This window comes from Natrix helvetica (genome assembly GCF_964273705.1).
Source record: "Natrix helvetica genome assembly, chromosome: 4".
NCBI classification, from domain to species: domain Eukaryota; kingdom Metazoa; phylum Chordata; class Lepidosauria; order Squamata; family Natricidae; genus Natrix; species Natrix helvetica.
In genome coordinates, this window is record NC_138550.1 from 127563251 (window position 1) to 127582728 (window position 19478).

Below are 19478 nucleotides of genomic sequence, written 5' to 3' on the forward strand. Positions count from 1 at the left end.
TTCTTTGAGACTACTCAGGAGCTTTTTTAGACCTAGCTTTTAAGAACAAAATTAATCAGAGATTTAGCAAGCTGCAAAGCAGAATACCAGCCTAAAGCATTAATGTGTCTGTACAAGGATGCTACTCAGTTCTACAAAGGAGTCATAAACATACTTTGAAAATAAAATAAAGGATGACTGCTTTGTTTAGAAGCATGTTCGTCTACTTTAAAAAAAATGCAGGGAGTGTCCTAGCATGACTAAATTAGAGAGAAGAAACCCATTTATGTGTATTTGTGTATTTGTGTGGATGAACAAATTGTCCTGTAGCAGTCATTTTAAGGAAACTCACAACATGCTTTCTAAACTTCAGGCATGCCTCCTCCTGCCTAAAAAATATTTAAAAATGCGTATCTGCCTTCCTAAAATGGGGTTAAAGAACTTATGGAGCTGGTCGTTCAGATGTTGCTAAACTGCAACCCTATCAGCCATGGTCACTATGAGCAATATTTTTAAAGTACAGATATGTGTAGAGGGTTGAATGTTTTCTTTTCATTCTCATAAAAACTGGCCGCCTAATGCTGTTGCTGGTTTCTAGGAATGCCACCACACCTTCAGAAATGAACATCACAATTAAGGGGCACATCATTCTAAATACCTCTTTCTGCCAGCATCGGACCTTGATCAGTCCTTAAGACAATAAACCAACAAATGAATTGCATTTGTTTCTATTTATATTTAGGGGTGCAGCAATATCTATCATTGACTCAAGTTATGCATTGGGAAACAAACAGTCCAAAATTAGAGATGATTTCCATCACCTCTGGGTATCATCAAGTAAAATAAAACAAAATACCTCTTTCTCTTCCACTTTTTTGCCCTGGCTCTTGCTATAATTGATTGGTGTATCCCAACCTTCTTTTTCATTCAAAGCTTGGTAGAAAGTGGCATTGACCAGAATGCTGCCTGTTTTGAAGGGCGAGGAGGAAGGAGTGGGGACGTTGGCACTGAAGGAACTTAGAGAAGTAATATTTTCTTGACTTCGGTTCTTTTTCATGCTCAGATCCAAAGTGCCATTTTCATCTACTTCTATTTCAGTTCCCTGAAACACAAGAGAGAAATGTTTAAAGAGCTGTTTGCAGAGGCACCCTAAGACATGTGGCGCTTTTAAGGGATAAGTGAAAATGCCTCCTATTATTTAAATATACCTAAATCTAAAACCAGCTTTACCATTTACACCCATTAATATTTAATTCTTAGGCAGACTTAAGTGATACTTCAATAATGCTCTTTCTGTGTTTGAACACTTACATATTGCAAGCAGAATTGGAAAAGAGGCTTCCTAAATATAAACTATATATACTAAATCGGAGGATATTTTTAAATTTTCAATCTTGCTCATTTTATTTGCAAAGAATTATGATCGCTTTTGGATCAGAGCATAAATTTATTGCTTATCAATCTTATTCTTGTATTCCTTCTTCCCCCCCTACACTAGACACGGTACATTTGCATCATAGGAGAATAAAGAAATGCAAAAACATTTGCTTTATATAGGATCTACAATCTCACTTGATCTAAAGTGCACTCTGAATTATAAGATCATGTTAAAGGATTATCGTAATAAATGTGGGTGGTATCCCACTCTTAAATATAATTTCTCATTGGAAATTGTGAAGAACAAAATCAGATAGAAATTATTCTTGTTGATCTGTAGCTTGCATTATGGCCAAATCATGTGTATTTTTCCAAATGATACTCTATGCATGTTTAGTATCTACAAAAGTATCTTAACTAAACTATTGAAAGGTTTTGACCTACATAGGTTCGATTAGGATTTTTAATCTGATGCTTCCCCAGATGTGTGAGCTACATGCCACAATTCCCTTTAGGCCCTATTGACTGAGGATTTGGGGCAGTTAAACTATAATATATTTCTAGGTTTGAGGCAACCCTATATGCCAAACCAGATAGGTTTGCATTGATCTCAGCATCCTTTCATACAGAGGAAGAATGGGGAATTTTAATATATTCTCTAATTCAGGGGTACTCAATCTATAGCAAATGAATTATCATTCCTGCTTAATTTTGTGACCAAGGTAGCCCCAGGAACTATGCTACCAAAATTCAGGAGAAATGCAATTGCCAACATATTTTAATATATTTTGTCACTGAGAACTAAAATAGCTTTTAATAAATTAATACAATGAGAAGAACAAAACAATCAGAATGTGGAAAACAACTATTAATTCTATGACAAAACAAAATCAATACAATACAAATTGTAAAGTTGTAGAATTGACAAAGGGAATTCCAGCAGAGAGATAAGTTTTGTTTAAAGATGGATGAATCAGAAATGCTTTCGCTTTATATATTCCCTTTATATAACATTGCAAAACTGAAAATGGTTTAGTTACTATAGTACTCAGAAATTGTTAAAACCACTCAGAGAGCTGGATTATTACACTTGGATCCAAAACCTATTCAGAAAAAAAACAAAATTCACCCATCCCATCATCTAATATTAGAAACATACAGTACACCAATACAGCAATAATTTTTTTCAGGAAAGTTAGATAGAAAGTTTATAAGAAAGTTATAAGAAGTTTCCACTTTCATAAAAATCTTTGCAAAGATTTTTGAGCTACAATGCCCTTTATTGTTATATTTTAAGAAAAATTGGTAGCATTTATATTCTGAATCATAATATCACATTTATAGTAAAATTGGTTTTCATTGAAAAGAATATCCCTAGCAAATTTTACACAGGTTGAAGGAATTTGGGGTCAAGTCTAAGGGTCTTAATTTAAAGGGAAGGGATGTTGGAAAGAAATTATGATGATGTCCTCCACAAATATGATATGTTGAAAGTAGAGCAATATATAACAATTTCCTCAATAATCTTTTCAATAAAATATCAAATAGACATCTAATTTGGGTCATAAATTATCACCATGCAGGGAATAATAAGTAAAGCAAATGACAAAACATCCCCTTTAAGGTGTTTGCAACCCTTCAAAGATGTTGTAATGCTAGTCTGATCTCAAGAGGAAGCCCTGTCAGTCATTCAGTCTAATTTTTGTTCCCCTTCCGAGCACACCCTGGATGTAAATTTGAAGCAACAAATTGGCCCAATGCATTGTGGGGATGTTTTAATTGGGAGCAATCAGTGTAGAGGGATACATTCTACCTCATGTACTTCACAATTTATCTCAAATTATCTCAATAAACCTTGATGCTCAATTTTTGACAAAATCGAATGCTAAACACTTTTACTGATTTATCATGAATTTCTCTAGGTAGTAGGAAAATATAGGAAGTGAGATAAAAAAAATACAGGGCATATACCAGTCCAGTATCTGGGTTTTTCTTCTTCATATAAATGAGCTGTACTTCAATGGTTAGTTGAGCTAGACTTTGGTGTCTGAATATAGATCTTTTTAACATTAATATTTTGTTGTGTTTTTTTTAATCTAGGTGAATGTTAATATACATTGCAAGTCCATGCATGATATGCCATATGCTAAATAAATAAATATGTCAAACAACTTCTCCAGTATGATTAGCTGGCTGCTTGGTGTTTATCTTCCTTAACCTGTGAACCACATGTTGCCTAATCTGATCAACTATTGCTTTAGTGACTAGAACATTCTGGAATTATTCTTATAAAAAGTTTTATTATAAATCCTGACTAATAAATGTATCTGAGGTATGATTAGTTGCTCCACCAAACGTGCCTGGCCACCAATTCAATATGCTAGTTACTGAGAAAAAGACAAAGCCAAACAAACAGAATAAATCCTGAAAAAAGTTACAAAAGAATAAACTATTTTGGTATAGCTGCTAAAATATCAATCTTTTTTAGAGTATGTTGCTCATATAAATGTACTGTTAGAAAATATAAAGTTTTCATGATGTGTAAGGTTTTAGAAATATCAGTTCTCTTGCTTTCCTCGGGAAAAGCCGAAAACAATTGGGCCAATTACTTCGCTTTGTACAAATGAGAAATTCTTCTATGACAACAATCACATTTTAATCCCTTATTTTAAGAGCGATATACTTCATTATGTTTATGGGAAGTAAATATACTTATAATATGTTCATGCTAAGATGCTTTCACTATATCTTTCTGTCCCTTTTTAGTAAATAATTTAATCTCCTGTGATAGTTTTAAGCCCTGAATTTGCCAGTACAGCTTATCCCGGATAATAACTTAGTAACCACATCTTATGCCATCTGTATAAAATCAAATACAGTTTTATATCAGCATTAATAACCCTTACTTACAAAAATCCAAGATATTAACTGTATCATTGCCAGCTGAACTTTCCAGGGCCTGACTGCATTGCCATAATTGCCCTTGTGTTTTTTTGGCTTCATAGTTGATATATGTAAGTGCAGCCATGAAACGGAGCTACAAGTAATCAAGTTTAATAACCACTGTAAAGTAAAACGCTAAATATTGTAGTTGCAAACATTTTTCATAATAATAAAAAAACTTGGGTTAAGTCTGCCTGACCAACATTCACATAAAATGCCAGACCTCTGTGACAGATGGCTTAGGAGAAGATGCCATGTGATAGGGCTGCAGTAGTTTTATAGTGAAAAAAAAAACACCCCATAAATAGTGCAGATTTTCTGTCACTAAATAAAATACCAGCTATAGGGAAGGCAGAGACAACAGCAAACAAATTCCATAAAACAGTCAAAGTCTTCTCAAATTAAAACACAAATCCAAATATGTTAGGAAACACATCTGACGATTGGGAACCAAGCCGTATTTAACTGAACTAAAAAGGTCTGGTTGGAAGGCAATTCATACTCAGAGATGTGAACATTCTTGGGTTTTTTTTTTCAACATTTATCATTTTATTGCTTGTGTTTTATCATTGTTGTTAACCGGCCAGAGTGGTGTGCCAAAAAAAAATGGGTGGCCGTATAAATCTTTTCAAGTAAATAAAATTAATAAAGTAGCTAGGATTTCTTCTGATGTGTAAACTTTGGTGAACACAAATTTAATTATGATCAGAAGGTTGTGCATTTGAAAAAAAAAGGGTAGTTGACATATACTTGAGCTCACTGTTGAACACAATGATCAAATGGAGAAATTGGTCTTGGGTTCGTAAAAGAATGGACGGCATTTTACATTTTGACTATTTATTATATGATGCTTTTCCTCTAACATTTTCTACAGTCATAGCAAATGCCAAAGGAATACTACTATGGAATTCACCTTTCTGTTTCATGAATTAATCTTTTAATCATTTTAAACATATATTACTAGAAGAGGATGGACATCTATTCAAAGAAATAGTTTTTTAAAAAATTTTCATCTTGCCAAAATATCTACGATGTGCTTAGAGAGCTCTGGAAGATAAACTTTTTTTGGGGGGGGGCAAACCACATGGGGCAACTCTTTGATTTCTCCCCAGCCAATAAATTGGCTGCATAGAAAATCAACAACTCGGGGAAATGGCTGGGCAAATATATTTCTCTGTCATATTAGGATTTGATAGGCAGAAAGGTTGTCAGAACATGCGAGTGGTTCTATGTATTGTCTGCATTCACATAACATACTTCACCTTGTTTAATATATTAGACTATAATATAAATCATCAATAAGAAATGATATTAAGAAACAAATGTGGAAATTTGGTCCAGGAGGAATCGTTGTTATCTTTTGGGATGATTTGGGATTGATAAAGTGCCATGGTAAATGTTCTCTGTGTTGATTACAATAACAGTTTTTTAACAGAGGGTTTTGGACCCTTAATCTTGCCTTTTTTTATTACTCTTGCTCTTCTTTTTAACTATTATGTCATTAATATAGTATTTAGATGATAGGTTAATAAGTTGTAAATAGATTCAGTGGTTTAAAAATTTGGGGCAGTCTGTTTCTCAAGGGGTGGGAAGCTAATATTGTTTAACATATTAATCAGTATTCAACTAGAAGGAATAATATATGCAAATGTGTTCGTGTTTTTCCTTTTTAATGTACTTTTTAAAGTCTTTTGTGTTTTTTTTCCTTAGTTTTTTTTAAAATTTTTGAGTTTTGTATTTGTATTTTATATTTTACCTTTTTTTAAATAATTGAAAAATAGAATTGAAAAAGGACTATAATATATATCACAGTTTCTCAACCTTGGTAACTTTAAAATTTGTGGATTTTAACTCCCAGAATTTCCAAAACAAGCATTCTGGGCCACAAAGAAACAAGCAAAAATGTCTGCCCAAAGTTAACACTAACTAAGCTACTTAGTAAATTGTGCAAATGTGTCAGCTAGTTTTGCCTGATCTGGTTAAGAATGTTACCTGACTGTTAGTCTGAAGTCATATAGTCCAGAAACAGCTGAACCACAACATGTTTGGAATAAGGAAGATCAACTGCAGCAGTGGTTACCAAGTTTAAGACACATCAGTTATTACTGGTTTACAATCCCCATCATGCTTAAATATTAGACATGGTATGATGGGAATTACTGAGAATAATATCTGGGGATCCCAATACTAATGCAGCTGATAATCTAAAAGATCATGAATATTCTTAAACCTACTCAATCCTATAATCTCAGTATGGAACACAAATCTCATGGCACACATAAGAATTATGCTAAATTAAGTCAAGGACTTGCCTAGTCTGGTATCCTATTTCCACAGTGAGCTTCTGATGTTTCAACAAAATTTACAAGAGGAATCAAACAGAATCAATTTCTTGCTTCTGTACTATCAGCAGTTCCATTTCATCAGCAATATTTTTGTTTCCTTCCATCAGAAATAAAGTACTAGAGATATAATGCAATGAATATGGAGATTCCTCTTGGGTTGTAATAATTTCCAGTCATTGAATTACATACCATCTATTTCTTTTAAAATAATCTGAGCCAATGGTCATATCACATTTCAAACTAACATTGTGGGAAACTATTTTTCCCCTAATACAAACTCCTGCAGAAATGTGTCTTGTAAGGTTTTATCTTTATCCACTTTCTCCTTCATCTTTTGTAAAAAATGACCATGGAATATTCCTTCTTGCTGGTATTTTATTCTTGTTTTTATTACATTTCAATGTTCATGTTTGTTTCCTGTACATTTAGTAAGTTCCATTTTTTAACTTGCATCAATGCTTGTTCTGCCATCTTTTAAATAATCAGCTAATGCAAGCTTCTCTTCTTTGACAGTTTGCTTGACTTGAAATAAACTTCTGCCTCCATTTACGCAGGATAGGGGTGATTTATCAATATCATTACAGGAATGGTATACATAGTGAATAGTCATCAATTTCTTGTTTCTCAGGCCAAACTGTCCAAATGAGCCTGTGGGTAGTTCATAATTTCAGCAGTGTATCATATCACAGGTATGGCTCAGAATTTCATGGCTTTGATGGTGTTTCCACTGCCCAATTGTATTCTTTACTAATCACATTTTAACTTGTCCATGCTTGATGTTATCCAACTGTAAAATTCCCAGATACTGTGTAAACTTCATCCTGATGGTTTGGCCATTCAACATTTAAATTCCATTACTGTTCATCATTTCACCCGGATTTATTGCTACTTTAGTAAATTCCTCTAAGCCAAATTCCATTGCTGTATCTGTGTTAAATATTTATCAATGATAAATATTTTGATTTCTGATTTTACGTAACACTTCAGATCATTCATAACTGTAACCCTAACCCTACTATTCAAAAATTCAGAATATTTTATGAATTTGTTTGCCACCAACTGATGAATGGGAATGTTGGCTTTATTTGTCTGGATAAAAAAAATCCACTTCCAAAATTGTTACTTAAACTATTTAACCTATTTGAAATAAGCATTATAAAGGAGAGGAGCCTATAGAAAAGATACTACCCCAAAGAAGTCCTGCCATTGGACAGAATAAAATATGAGGAAAAGAAATTAAGAATACGAAACAAATTTGACGAAATAAATTTACTCAAAATTCATTGAGTGGGCCTGTAATGGCCTAACATCTCACGCTATTCCATTTAATTAAAAATCTGTGGATTAAAAAAATAATAACCAAAAAGCAAACTGCAATAAGCACTAGTTTTCAAAAAAAAAAAATCTGCTTAGCATTTATAGTGCAGTGTAATAGTTTAAAATGTATTGACTGCCATGGTATCCCTGATTTATTCTTAAATATATCCTTAATACCACAGTCCAGATTCCTGGGTTCTGTTTTGTTATCTATTCACCAGTTTCAGCACCAGGAATAATTGAGAGACATCAGATATGCTTGTCTGCTAAATATTTCATGCTGTTTGTTTTCCTGTTGTGTTTTCTTTCAAGAAACAGTACACATATGCCACTCTGTCTAAACCTGTGTGGGGAACACCCAAACATTAAATAGATTTCTTGGCAAAACACCATAGCAAGATAAAGATAGATTATACTGCATGCGTCTCCTTCTTTGAATGGCAATTACACAAGGTATGAGATCAAATCAGAGAAAACTGTGGCAAGAAGTGATATCACAACAGGCATATTTCCAAGAATTTAAATAGAAGGAAAGTTGAAAATGTCACCATTTCCCAAATCATTTTCAGAACAACCAATTTTCTTAAATCTGGATAAATACAGGTGATTCAAGCTCATATTATACTGTGGTGCCTATAATATAAAATATTTATATTAAATCATTTGTAGTTATTTAAATGTAATGGAATCATGCTAGAAAAGTGCCCCATCTATTCCATGTAGTAATAGAAAATATAAAATTTTGAGCACAATCTGGTTTAATTTATTTGATTATTCAAACTGATCCAGAGAATTATTTGTAAGAATTCATAACTATGCATTTAAATATGTTGTATTTCATTGATGTTACTACTATGTGTTGGTTTTTTCCTTGCTTCATTTCATACAGAAAACTAAGTTATGGAGATATATGTTCTTAAATAAATATGCAGTTTGATTATAGATCACTTCTATTCTTTCTTAACATGGAAGTACAAAAATATCCCTTAAAATAGCTGTTATAAAGACAGATTAAAGATCTCAGTTAAACTTTAGAATGTTTTATTTTATTGTTTTAATAGATTAATCAAAACACATATTTTTCAATAAAAGATGCTTTATTTGTAAGTGCATTAAAAGCAATTTAGAAATTAATTATACAACAATGTAAAAGCATTACAACTGAATTATTAATATAAGCCTCACTAAATTTATTCTCATTCTTAATGTTAAGTTTGAAAGTGGATAGTCATTTTCCTCCATATGATTTTCTACATAAAGGTAATATTTTATTGGATGATGATGAACAGACGATATACAAAGAAAAGTGTGGTAAACAATCTAAATAATTTTGCCTGGTTCTTTGTCTGTCTGTCTATTTCTTTCTTTTCTAGACTGAAGTTAGAAGTAACTGGCCTATTGATGATTTTTTCTCTTATCATTCTTTTGATGATTTATGGGCTGTTTGTTTAGAACATTTTCTCTGCAAAGAGATTGGAGGGGAAAGCTAGTTTACAAATTCATTTTTTTATTTCATAGAAAATGTTCCCAGCTCAGTGGAGAGGGAGCGACAGAATTTTAGATTCCTTGCTTTATATTATTTTAAATGTAATAACAGTACATTCTGAGAAAGTTATATGCATAATTAAAAAATAAATTATAAATATTGTTTGGAGAAACATTATTGAAAATCAGAGTGATTGTAACACCGAAATAAAACCATACAGTTTTAGAATAAGTTTTGGATCACATTATTTTTCTTTCTTTCATGCATAAGCAACAAAAAATATCATAATGTATATTATCCTGTTTAAAATCTCAATTTTCCTAAAAGGGATCAGTATTTTTTTAAAAATAAAAAGAATATCTTTGATATCCATCTCTTTCAACCTTTCTTTGCTTTGTTTTGGACAAAAACTAATTCTGTTGGCCCTTCTGTAACCCTGGTTGTCGTTTTTCCCTGCTGGAATTTTGGCAAAAGTAAAAAGCTGGCAGAGGACAGCATATATTTTTTAACTGTATATTTAAAACTTTTTGTATGCCCTTTATCCTTACTGTGTGCTACAGTTGTGATTAGGAATTGCTTCAATCGCATTCCCTTCTTTGGCAAATGCAAAGCAGGTATATAACTGAATGTGTGTGCGTGCATGCGTGTGCGCGCATGTGCACGCGCGCGCGCACACACACACACACACGTCTCTCTATTACTGTTCTTTGGCAAGAACGATCTGTTTCTAAGGTCAGCCAAAGGTGGGGGCAGCAGTTTAATATTGCCTCTGGCGTCTAGTACTATAATACTTTCTCGGCCCAAGGTAGTAAATAAAATTGTGGCTCCAGTTAAACTTGTTAGAAATCCTGTACCTTAAAAAGAAATTGCCTGGATAGTTGGAAAGCAAGACTCTCAGCTTTTTTGGTTGTTGGAAAAGACAAAGTAGAATATCCTTGTTGAACATCTGTGAGCTTCGATTGATTTTCCATATTTTGCTATGCTATTAAAATGATACATTTGCCAGAAAGGAACAATCTTCCTGAAGAAGGTTCTCCAGCACCAGATTAATGGCTGCTCACATAGCAGGACTGTGAACTATGGCTAAAATGTTTAGTACAAGTCAGTGGTGGGTTCTGGATCCTGTTACAACCGGTATGGTGTAACGGGGCTGGGCACCCACCACGTGCACACACGCAGCGTCGTATGCTCTGTGCACGTGCACAAATGGCCCGATCAGCTCAAATAACGGTAAGGAGAGCGGGAAGATGGGTGGGCCCTCCGGAGCACTGGAATGGAATGGTACCTGGTGCTCCCAGCAGGCACAGGTATGCCTGTACCGGGACATACCAGTTGTACTGGTACAAGGCCTGGGGAATACTAATTTATCCTTTCCAACACAAAGACATGTCACTGTATAATACTTTTTTATTAACCTACCTAGCTCTGCACATCTGTGCCTGTTCATCTTTTCTACAAAACCATCTCAATGTTCAGGACACTACTGGCACTATTTCCAATGATGTTTTTGCTACTATATTGGTTGTGAATGGTGCTAATGCAACCTAATTTGTCTACTCGCAAGGCTGCATTGTTAAACATTTCTGGGATTCCTTAACAAAGTTGAAGTCCATCAAATCTAGAAGAGACTGGTTGAGAATCCAATCTTATTAAGTAACAAAACAACAAAAACAATCTGTTGCTTTATAATCAATGAAAACAACGCCTAATTAAAATTAAAAGTTAACAGCTACACATTTTCGTCAACCATCTCACCCAAACCTGTATATATCTCCAATTTATCAAAACGTGAATTTCTTAACATTTCTATTAATTTTATAGTAGTCTTTATTTCATGTGAGAAGAAACCTCTTTTAAACCACTTTTGCACCATGTCTTTCCATAGTCCTTTTCCATGTAGAAGCCATTTATGACAACTCTCCAGAACATAGTCCTGTCATTTTTCAAAGGAATATTCAGAAAGGTGCTGCTCTGTTCAGGGGTAGGAAGGGGGAGCAATTGCATGCAATCACTAATATGAAAAACAGTTTATTCACACAGATCAGTAGCTAACGCACCCTCCAGGTTTCTGGACTTGCCTACCTTGGCAGACAGACTCCGTGGTTTGCTGGAGAGGATCTCTGTAGCTTCCCTACAGTGGGTGGAAAGGTTCAGAATTGCAGCAGCTGCTGCTATGTGGGTGTCTTCACTACATTGACCATAGCGATAAGAGCTGGCATGGCAAGGACTCTGTGTGTGGGCACTAGCACTAGGCTGCCGATTAGAAAATTTCCCTGGATTTGAAAAATGCTTTGCTGTTGAAGAGAGATTTGATTAGAAGTAGTTCTATGCAACTGTCCTCCTATTAAAGGGACAAAGGCAATCAGTTCATACAGTAAAATAGACAAAGAATGACTAAAATAAAAGCTACTCTTGACACAAAACTCAACATTTTTTTTTTAAGTTTCAGAAATTAATAGATTTAAAACATTAGACGGTGTTGTTATATAAATGTTCAGGTACTTCCAAATTCAATAGAGGACAACATTATAAATCCATTTCCTAAAATGTTCTCATTCCATGTGAAGAAAACTTTGTAGAAGTTTGATTATGATACCATGCCTGCCATCTAGCAAATTCTGAAGCCATCCCCCATGGACATTCCTGCCTCTTGGTATAGTTTTGTCTCTTTACGGTAAAGGATCCCCTCCCATATATGTGCTAGTTGTTCCTGACTCTAGGGAGCGGTGCTCATCTTGGCTTCAAATTCAAAGAGCCAGCGCTGTCCGAAGACATCTCCGTGGTCATGTGGCCGGCATGACTAAATGCTGAAGGCGCACGGAACGCTGTTACCTTCCCACCAAGATGGTCCCTATTTTTCTACTTGCATTTTTTGAGTGCTTTCGAACTGCTTTGTTGGCAGAAGCTGGGACAAGTAACAGGAGCTCACTCCATTATGTGGCGCTAGGGATTTGAACTGCCAAACTGCCAACCTTTCTGATCGACAAGCTCAGCGTCTTTGCCACTGAGCCACCGCATCCCTATTTTTGTCTCTTTAAAAAAAGCTTTATTGATATTTTATATTTGTTTAGCCTGAACTCAACATTTTATGCAGCATTCATTTTGGTTCTTGAATTGAATCTCTTGGGATGTATTATCATTTTCCTGCAAAAGTGCACATTCTCTTAGAGTGCAATTGAGTTCCAGTTATTCAGTTTGAGTGTGCTGCCAGTTAAGTTCCTATATAATTGTACCTTTAACTGAGAATTTTAAAGTGGATATTTATAAGATGAAAATTCATATGGGGAACAATACAATATTGTGTCTATCTGTATCTTAGCAATCAACTGGATTTGCCAGTTAATAATGCCCTAGAGCATGAGTTTTCAAAATGTACATGACTCATGTTTCAATATCTTCTACCAACCATGAACTGAAAATAATGTTGCCAAAGCATTGGATACTCTTAAGAAATATGAAGCCAATGACTCATTATTATTATAATGTTTTAATCTGATATATATATATATCAGATTAAATGTGTGTGTGTGTGTGTGTGTGTTGTATTTGTGCTGATAAATAAATAAAGGGAGACTAGTATAGATCTATTTCAAGCTATTTAGCTCTCATCAGCTAGCCATACCCTTACTGGGATTTGAACCCTCCCATATTTGGGCATACCAGGGGTTGTAACACAAATACATATATATACACATCATATTATATATCAACTCAAGGCAAGAAGCATAATTAATTGGAGGTTCTGAACAATTTCTTCCCACTCTGATAGAGTTAAAATAAGCTTTTAAATTTAGAGGAAGTAAAATTTATACTTTGACAATTATGTTCACCTTCTCTCTAGAGATAGCCAAAATTGTATCCATTTCAAAACAATCTCCTTTTTCTCTTGAGCCACCTGGGCTACAGATTTATTTAAGCAAGCTTCACAGAAACTTCTTTTGCAAGAGGACTGAGCAAAGAGGCAAGAACAGATGGACAATTTAACCACAGAATTGTGTAGCCAAATGCAAAAAGCAACCAATAAGCAACCAGTACATCAGATAAAGGGATTACAGGGGATCACAATACAAACATCACAGCAATCACTCTGACCTTATAAAAAATGGCAAGATCTTATTTTAACAATGTAATTCTAGTAACTTAGATGCCACTAGCATTTTTGTAAGAGATAATCAGTTTTGTATAATTACACCTTTTTACATTAATTAGTGCATATACATTTGGGTGTGAGTCTTATCTAAACAATATATTGTTTGCTATCCGCAAGAATTGTGATCATAAGAATGAATATGTACTGTATGTATGTACGTGTGTGTGTATACAAACATACAGATGTGCATATCCAATATATTCTAAAAGCATCAAGCACTGTTGATGTGTATATACTGTAAGATATGCACAGCAAGATATGCAGATACCTCCATGATTTCTCAGAAGGAACTAGATATTTTGTACCATAATGAAGCTTTTAACTGTGCTAGTTGCATGTTTTGCTTGGTATGTATACCCTGGGAGATAAAACACAAACAAAACACAGTTTAATTTTGTCAGTCTCTTACTTACATTCAAAGGAGTGTGTGGGCTTTTGTCCTTGTATAGTTGGCATCATTGTGCATTTGCCAAAGACTTGGGCATCAAAGCTAGCATAGTCAAAAGGTACTTTCCCATATTTTTCTTGTTCTCTTGTAAAAGTGGTTCTGGAGGAAGGGATTGATTGGGCAGATCGGCAGCTGTACTGAGATAACTCAAAATGTTTCACCAAGTTTGCCCTTCATAATGAAGACATAAAATATCAGAATAATAACAATTATTATTAGATTCATTCTCTAACACAGATACATCTAACAGAGTAATTTGTAAGAGATGCAGATTAGCACTAACTGCTTAGAACTAGGAAACACAAAATAGTAAGATATAAAAACTAATATTGTTCATGTATTTTCTTAAAGGTCCTGTCTTATATATAAAGATGTGCAGATTTCAAATCCTAGAATTCCTCAGCTAGCATGTTTAAAGCTGCCAAGCTTGAGAGACATTAGTCTACAGAATCATCTTTCTCACCATAAAACTCCTCACAGCTGAGGCAGACAAATTTAGTGGGTTTTGTGTTTAGGCATGCCTGTTACCAGCTTTGACTGATTCATTTGTTATGCCTTTTCCTAAATACAATGCTCCACACCTACTCTTGGTTGGTGTTTCTCTGAGAAATTAGAAGGATAGAGTTGAATTGAATTTATTTTTCCCAACATAGGCCTCTTGAATGTATAGTTCGCAGGGGTTTGGGAGAAACTCTAGCAAAGATTCTGTGCGATTTGGAGAACGTCCAAATCCCACTCTTGGCTAGCTCTGCCCACTCCTCCCCTCTCAGAAGTCTCCATGCGGCCTGTTTTGGATGCAGGTAACTCCAGGGCATGCACAGAGGCTTGGGGTGGGTTAAAAACAGGCCTACCGGAAGTTTGGGAAGGCCAGAAATGGCCTCTGGCCTCCAGAGGATCTCTGGAGCCTGAGGAGACCATTTTTGCCCTCCCGGATGCCTGAGGAAAGCCTCCGGAGCCCGGGCAGGGCAACCCCGCCACCATGGTGCAGGAAGCCAACTAGGCCATGTCCACCACAGCCATGCCCACCCAGCAGAGAACCCCCTTGCTAAAATTTTTGAAGCCTACCCCTGGTATTATGTCAGTTCTTTATCCATGATCAAATAATGGATAACAGTAGTTATATTGTGAACCAACCTGGCATTTACCAGATACCTAAAAGAAAGGCCTTTGCATTTTTTAACTTTTGTCAGGAAATTTCAGTTTCTTTTGAATTTCTCTTTAGTGTTAGTGATGGCAACACTAGCATTGCCAGCATTGGGGCTCCCCCCCCCTATATGCTATCTATTATTCTGAATTCTTCATAGTTGTCCATACTTCTGGAAAAGACTGGTCCCTTTTCTGGAAAAGAATAGCCTGATAATTGCTGTGCAAAGGACGGTGACCTGACATTTGGATTCCTGAAATAAACTATATGTGGGGCTTCTTTCATCTGTCATCTGTCCCGTAAGATGCAGATGAGTGGCCAGTTTTCGGGGTGGGCTCCTAGCTGACGCTACCACACTGGCATATTCATATGCTGACGCTACCACACTGGCTACCCATTAGGTACCATGCCAATTAGTACTGGCTTAGAATGCCCTGAGTTACAACAGATGGCATCTCCTAAATGACCTTGGCTGATTTTGAAAAAGCGAAGCAGGGGTAGACCTGCTTTGTATTTGAATGGAAGTTCACCACAAAAGCACAAGGTTATGGACTAATTTGAGATGTCAGATAGCCGTGATGGCGAACCTATGACACGTGTGTCAGAGGTTGCATACAGAGTCCTCTCTGTGGGCATACGTGCCGTCACCAGTTGCTCTTCTGGTTTCTAGCGCACTGGCCTTTGTAAGCACAAGAGTGCTGGAAAACACCCCCCAAAACAGCCCAGAAACGCCCTGAAAAATGGCCCAAAACAGACATGTGCGCGCCGGCCAGCTGCCTTTGGATTTCCGGTGCTCCGGTGCACGTGAAGACCAGCTGGCTGGTGCGCATGTGCGTGCCAGAAGCCCAAAGACCAGCTGACTGGCATGTGAGTGAACCAGCTGGTCTTTGCGTTTCCGGTGCTCCGGTGCACGCACGCACATGCATGGACATTCCAGTTTGGGCACTCGGTGCCGAAAAGGTTCTCCATCACTGTCATAGAGCATTTCTGGAAGAAATCTATGGCCAGATGTGGATGTGAACTTAACTGCAGGGAGGCTTTATTTCTTTATAAAGCTCGGAACAACTTGGAATCATAATCTCAATGTGCCTATCTTTCCTTTAATAAATATGTACAATAAATATGTATTGCTATGATCATCTTGAGAGGTTTTGCTGCTGATTTCAACAGGGAATTGTCATCTTCCAGACATTCCAGTCTTTTTAGTGGTAGCAAATATCCTTTGGAAGGCTGTCCTTGAAATTAGATGCATCTTTTCATCTAGGTCTTCCCTGTGTAAACAGTAGAGAGGCTTTTTTCTTCCTTTATACATTTTAATGTATCATTTATATTTTTATTATCCTTTTTGTAATAAAATAAGAAATGTAATGGGTTTCGGGATACAAATAAGTTAATGAATATGAGTTAATAAATAAATAATGAATTTGAGTCAATACAGATAGTCCTCGACTTACAAGAGTTCCTTTAGTGATCGGTCAAAGTTACAACACCACTGGAAAAGTGACTTATGACCATTTTTCTTACTTATGGCCCAATGGTGGGTTTCAATTTTTTTTAGAATCTCTTCCGTAGGTGTGGCTTGCTTTGTGGGAGTGACTTGTTGGCCATGTGACCGGGTGGGAATGGCTTGCCGGCCTTGTGACTGGGTAGGCATGGCCAACTTGTAAAATGTGGTGAAACTCACTTAACAAGGCTCTTGCTTAGCAACCAAAATGTTGGCTCAGAAACTCTGGCATTTGAAGCATGCAAGTCTTAAAGCTGTCAAGTTACAAGATCCTTGCACCCCTAATCCTTTAAAAAAAAAACCAGGGGGGTTCAAACTTGACAGTTTTAAGACTTGTGGACTTCAACTCCCAGAATTCCTCCTCTCACTCTTCATCTTGATGATGTGCAGACGGGCGGGGGGAGGGAGCTGGAACTGGTTCTAAACGGCACTGTAGATGTGTGGAACCTCTTCTATAGAAGAGGTTAGAACTGGCAGGAACCCACCACTGTTATGGCCTGTGCAGCATCCCCATGGTCACATGATTTTCATTTGGATACTTAACAACTGGTTCATATTTATGACAGTTGCAGTGTCCTGGAGTCACATGATCATCTTTTGCAACCTTTTGCAAAATTCAATACAATACAATACAATAGCAGAGTTGGAAGGGACCTTGGAAGTCTTCTAGTCCAACCCCCTGCCTAGGCAGGAAACCCTATACCGTTCAATGGGGAAGCCAAATTCAATGGGGAAGCCAAATTCAATAGGGAAGCCAGATTCACTTAACAACCGTGTTGCTAATTTAACAATTGCAACGATACACTTAACAAATGTGGCAAGAAAAGTCATACAATGGGGTAAAACTCATTTAACAAATTGCTCACTTAGCAACATAAATTGCAGGCTCAATTGTGGTTGTAAGTCAAGGACTGCCTATGAATAGATTTATAAATGAAATGATAACGAAATCCCATAAATTGCAGGCTCAATTGTGGTTGTAAGTCAAGGACTGCCTATGAATAGATTTATAAATGAAATGATAACGAAATCACAATTTCCCTGCATGAAACCATGGTCAGTTGATGGGTTTTGATGATCTTTTAGGTGGGAAGACATGATGAATGTTAATGCAAGCATTGCAAACATTGCAAACCTTTGGCGGATCACATGTTTGCAATGCGGTTAAAATGCAGTACTGTGGGCTAACTTTGCTGACTGTCAGCAATTTGATCCTGACCGGCTCAAGGTTGAGTCAGCCTTCCATCCTTCTGAGGTTAGTAAAATGAGGACCCAGATTGCTGGGGGAAATATGTAAACCACTTAGAGAGTGTAAAGCACTATGAAGTGGCATATAAGTCTAAATGCTATTGCTGTTATGATGCTTAGATCAGCCAAATTGCCCTTGAATTTCAGTAGCAAAATCCTCAGGGGATTGGAGCTGCATTAGGACTTTATATTGTTTATTTCTGTAATAATGAATGATGAGGTCTCATCTGCACCTTTTACACGACATTTTATAATGTATTAACTTAATATCTGTGAACTTCTACCTGCAATACCAATTCAAAATATTTCAAACCACTACACACTATAGCATGAATATAACATGAGTTATACATGTCTATTTCCAGAATTCATCTACTTGAAATATGATTCAATTTTTTTTTTACCTGTGGATCTGCTCATGGCATTGCCCTGTTTTGAATATTTCATGTTGACTTTTTTCTTGAGACATTGTCATTTTCTCAGCTGCAGCAATTGGACATCCAGAAAGACTATTGAAAAGATTTGTCATACAAAAGTAATTGTTAACCATTTATACTCAGAGGTATTAGGATTTCTAAAATGTATTTTGCATCAAAAATAAAGCATTATTCAGCTTGTTGCCCTTTTTATTCTGCTTATCATGTTAATTACTATTACAACCTTTAAAATCTAACTATATCTTCTTTTCACGGTTACCTCAGGCTATTTTGCTTGCTAGAACTTCCTCTCCTATACAGCCCTTGATAATTTCAATTCAGCTAAGTTCCCATGCCCATTTACATACTCGGAGGCTATCCAGTGGTGGGTTTCAAATTTTTTTAGAACCTCTCCTGTAAGTGTGGCCTGCTTTGTGGGAATGGCTTGCTGGCCATGTGACCAGGTGGGAGTGGCTTGCCAGCCATGTGACTGGGTGGGAGTGGCTTGCCAGATATGTGAGTGGGTGGGCGTGGCCAACTTGTAAAATGTGGTGAAACTCACTTAACAATGCTCCTGCTTAGCAACCAAAATGTTGGCTCAGAAACTCTGGCATTTGAAGCACGCAAGTCTTAAAGCTGTCAAATTACAAGACCCTTGCACCCCTAACCCTTTAGAAAAAAAACTCCAGGGGTGTTCAAACTTGACAGCTTTAAGACTTGTGGACTTCTCTTGTGGAGAATTCTTCCTCTCGCTCTTCATCTTGGTGATGTGAGGACGGGCAGTGGGAGGGAGCTGGAACCGGTTCTAAACGGCACTGTAGATTTGTGGAACCTCTTCTATAGAAGAGGTTAGAACTGTCAGGAACCCATCCCTGAGGCTATCCATTCTTTCCAACTCAAAGTTGCTAGCACAATTATTTCATTATTTCCATAACATCATTATCTCTTTAGACATTATCTCTAAGATCTTTGACCCCTCTAGTAGTAAAGTTGATCTTGAATGTTTTGTGATATAATACTTGTTTCTTTCTTTCTCTGGGAAATTAGCCAAGTAAACCTTATCAATGATTTTAATGTGGTAAATTAAACCATGATCTATCATAAATGGATCAGAAGTTCTT

The 19478-nt window shown here is 36.2% G+C and overlaps 1 protein-coding gene across 1 annotated transcript in view; it reads right to left on the reverse strand.

Moving 5' to 3' along the window:
- Positions 1–19478, reverse strand: part of ST18 (ST18 C2H2C-type zinc finger transcription factor) — a 243741-nt gene that overhangs the window by 34626 nt on the left and 189637 nt on the right. Inside the window, exons 9-12 of the mRNA XM_081950317.1 lie at positions 18346–18450; positions 14011–14216; positions 11530–11741; positions 836–1081 (exon numbers count right to left, since the gene is read on the reverse strand). Coding sequence (XP_081806443.1) covers positions 836–1081; positions 11530–11741; positions 14011–14216; positions 18346–18450 — 769 coding nt within the window. The remainder of the gene's footprint in view (positions 1–835; positions 1082–11529; positions 11742–14010; positions 14217–18345; positions 18451–19478) is intronic.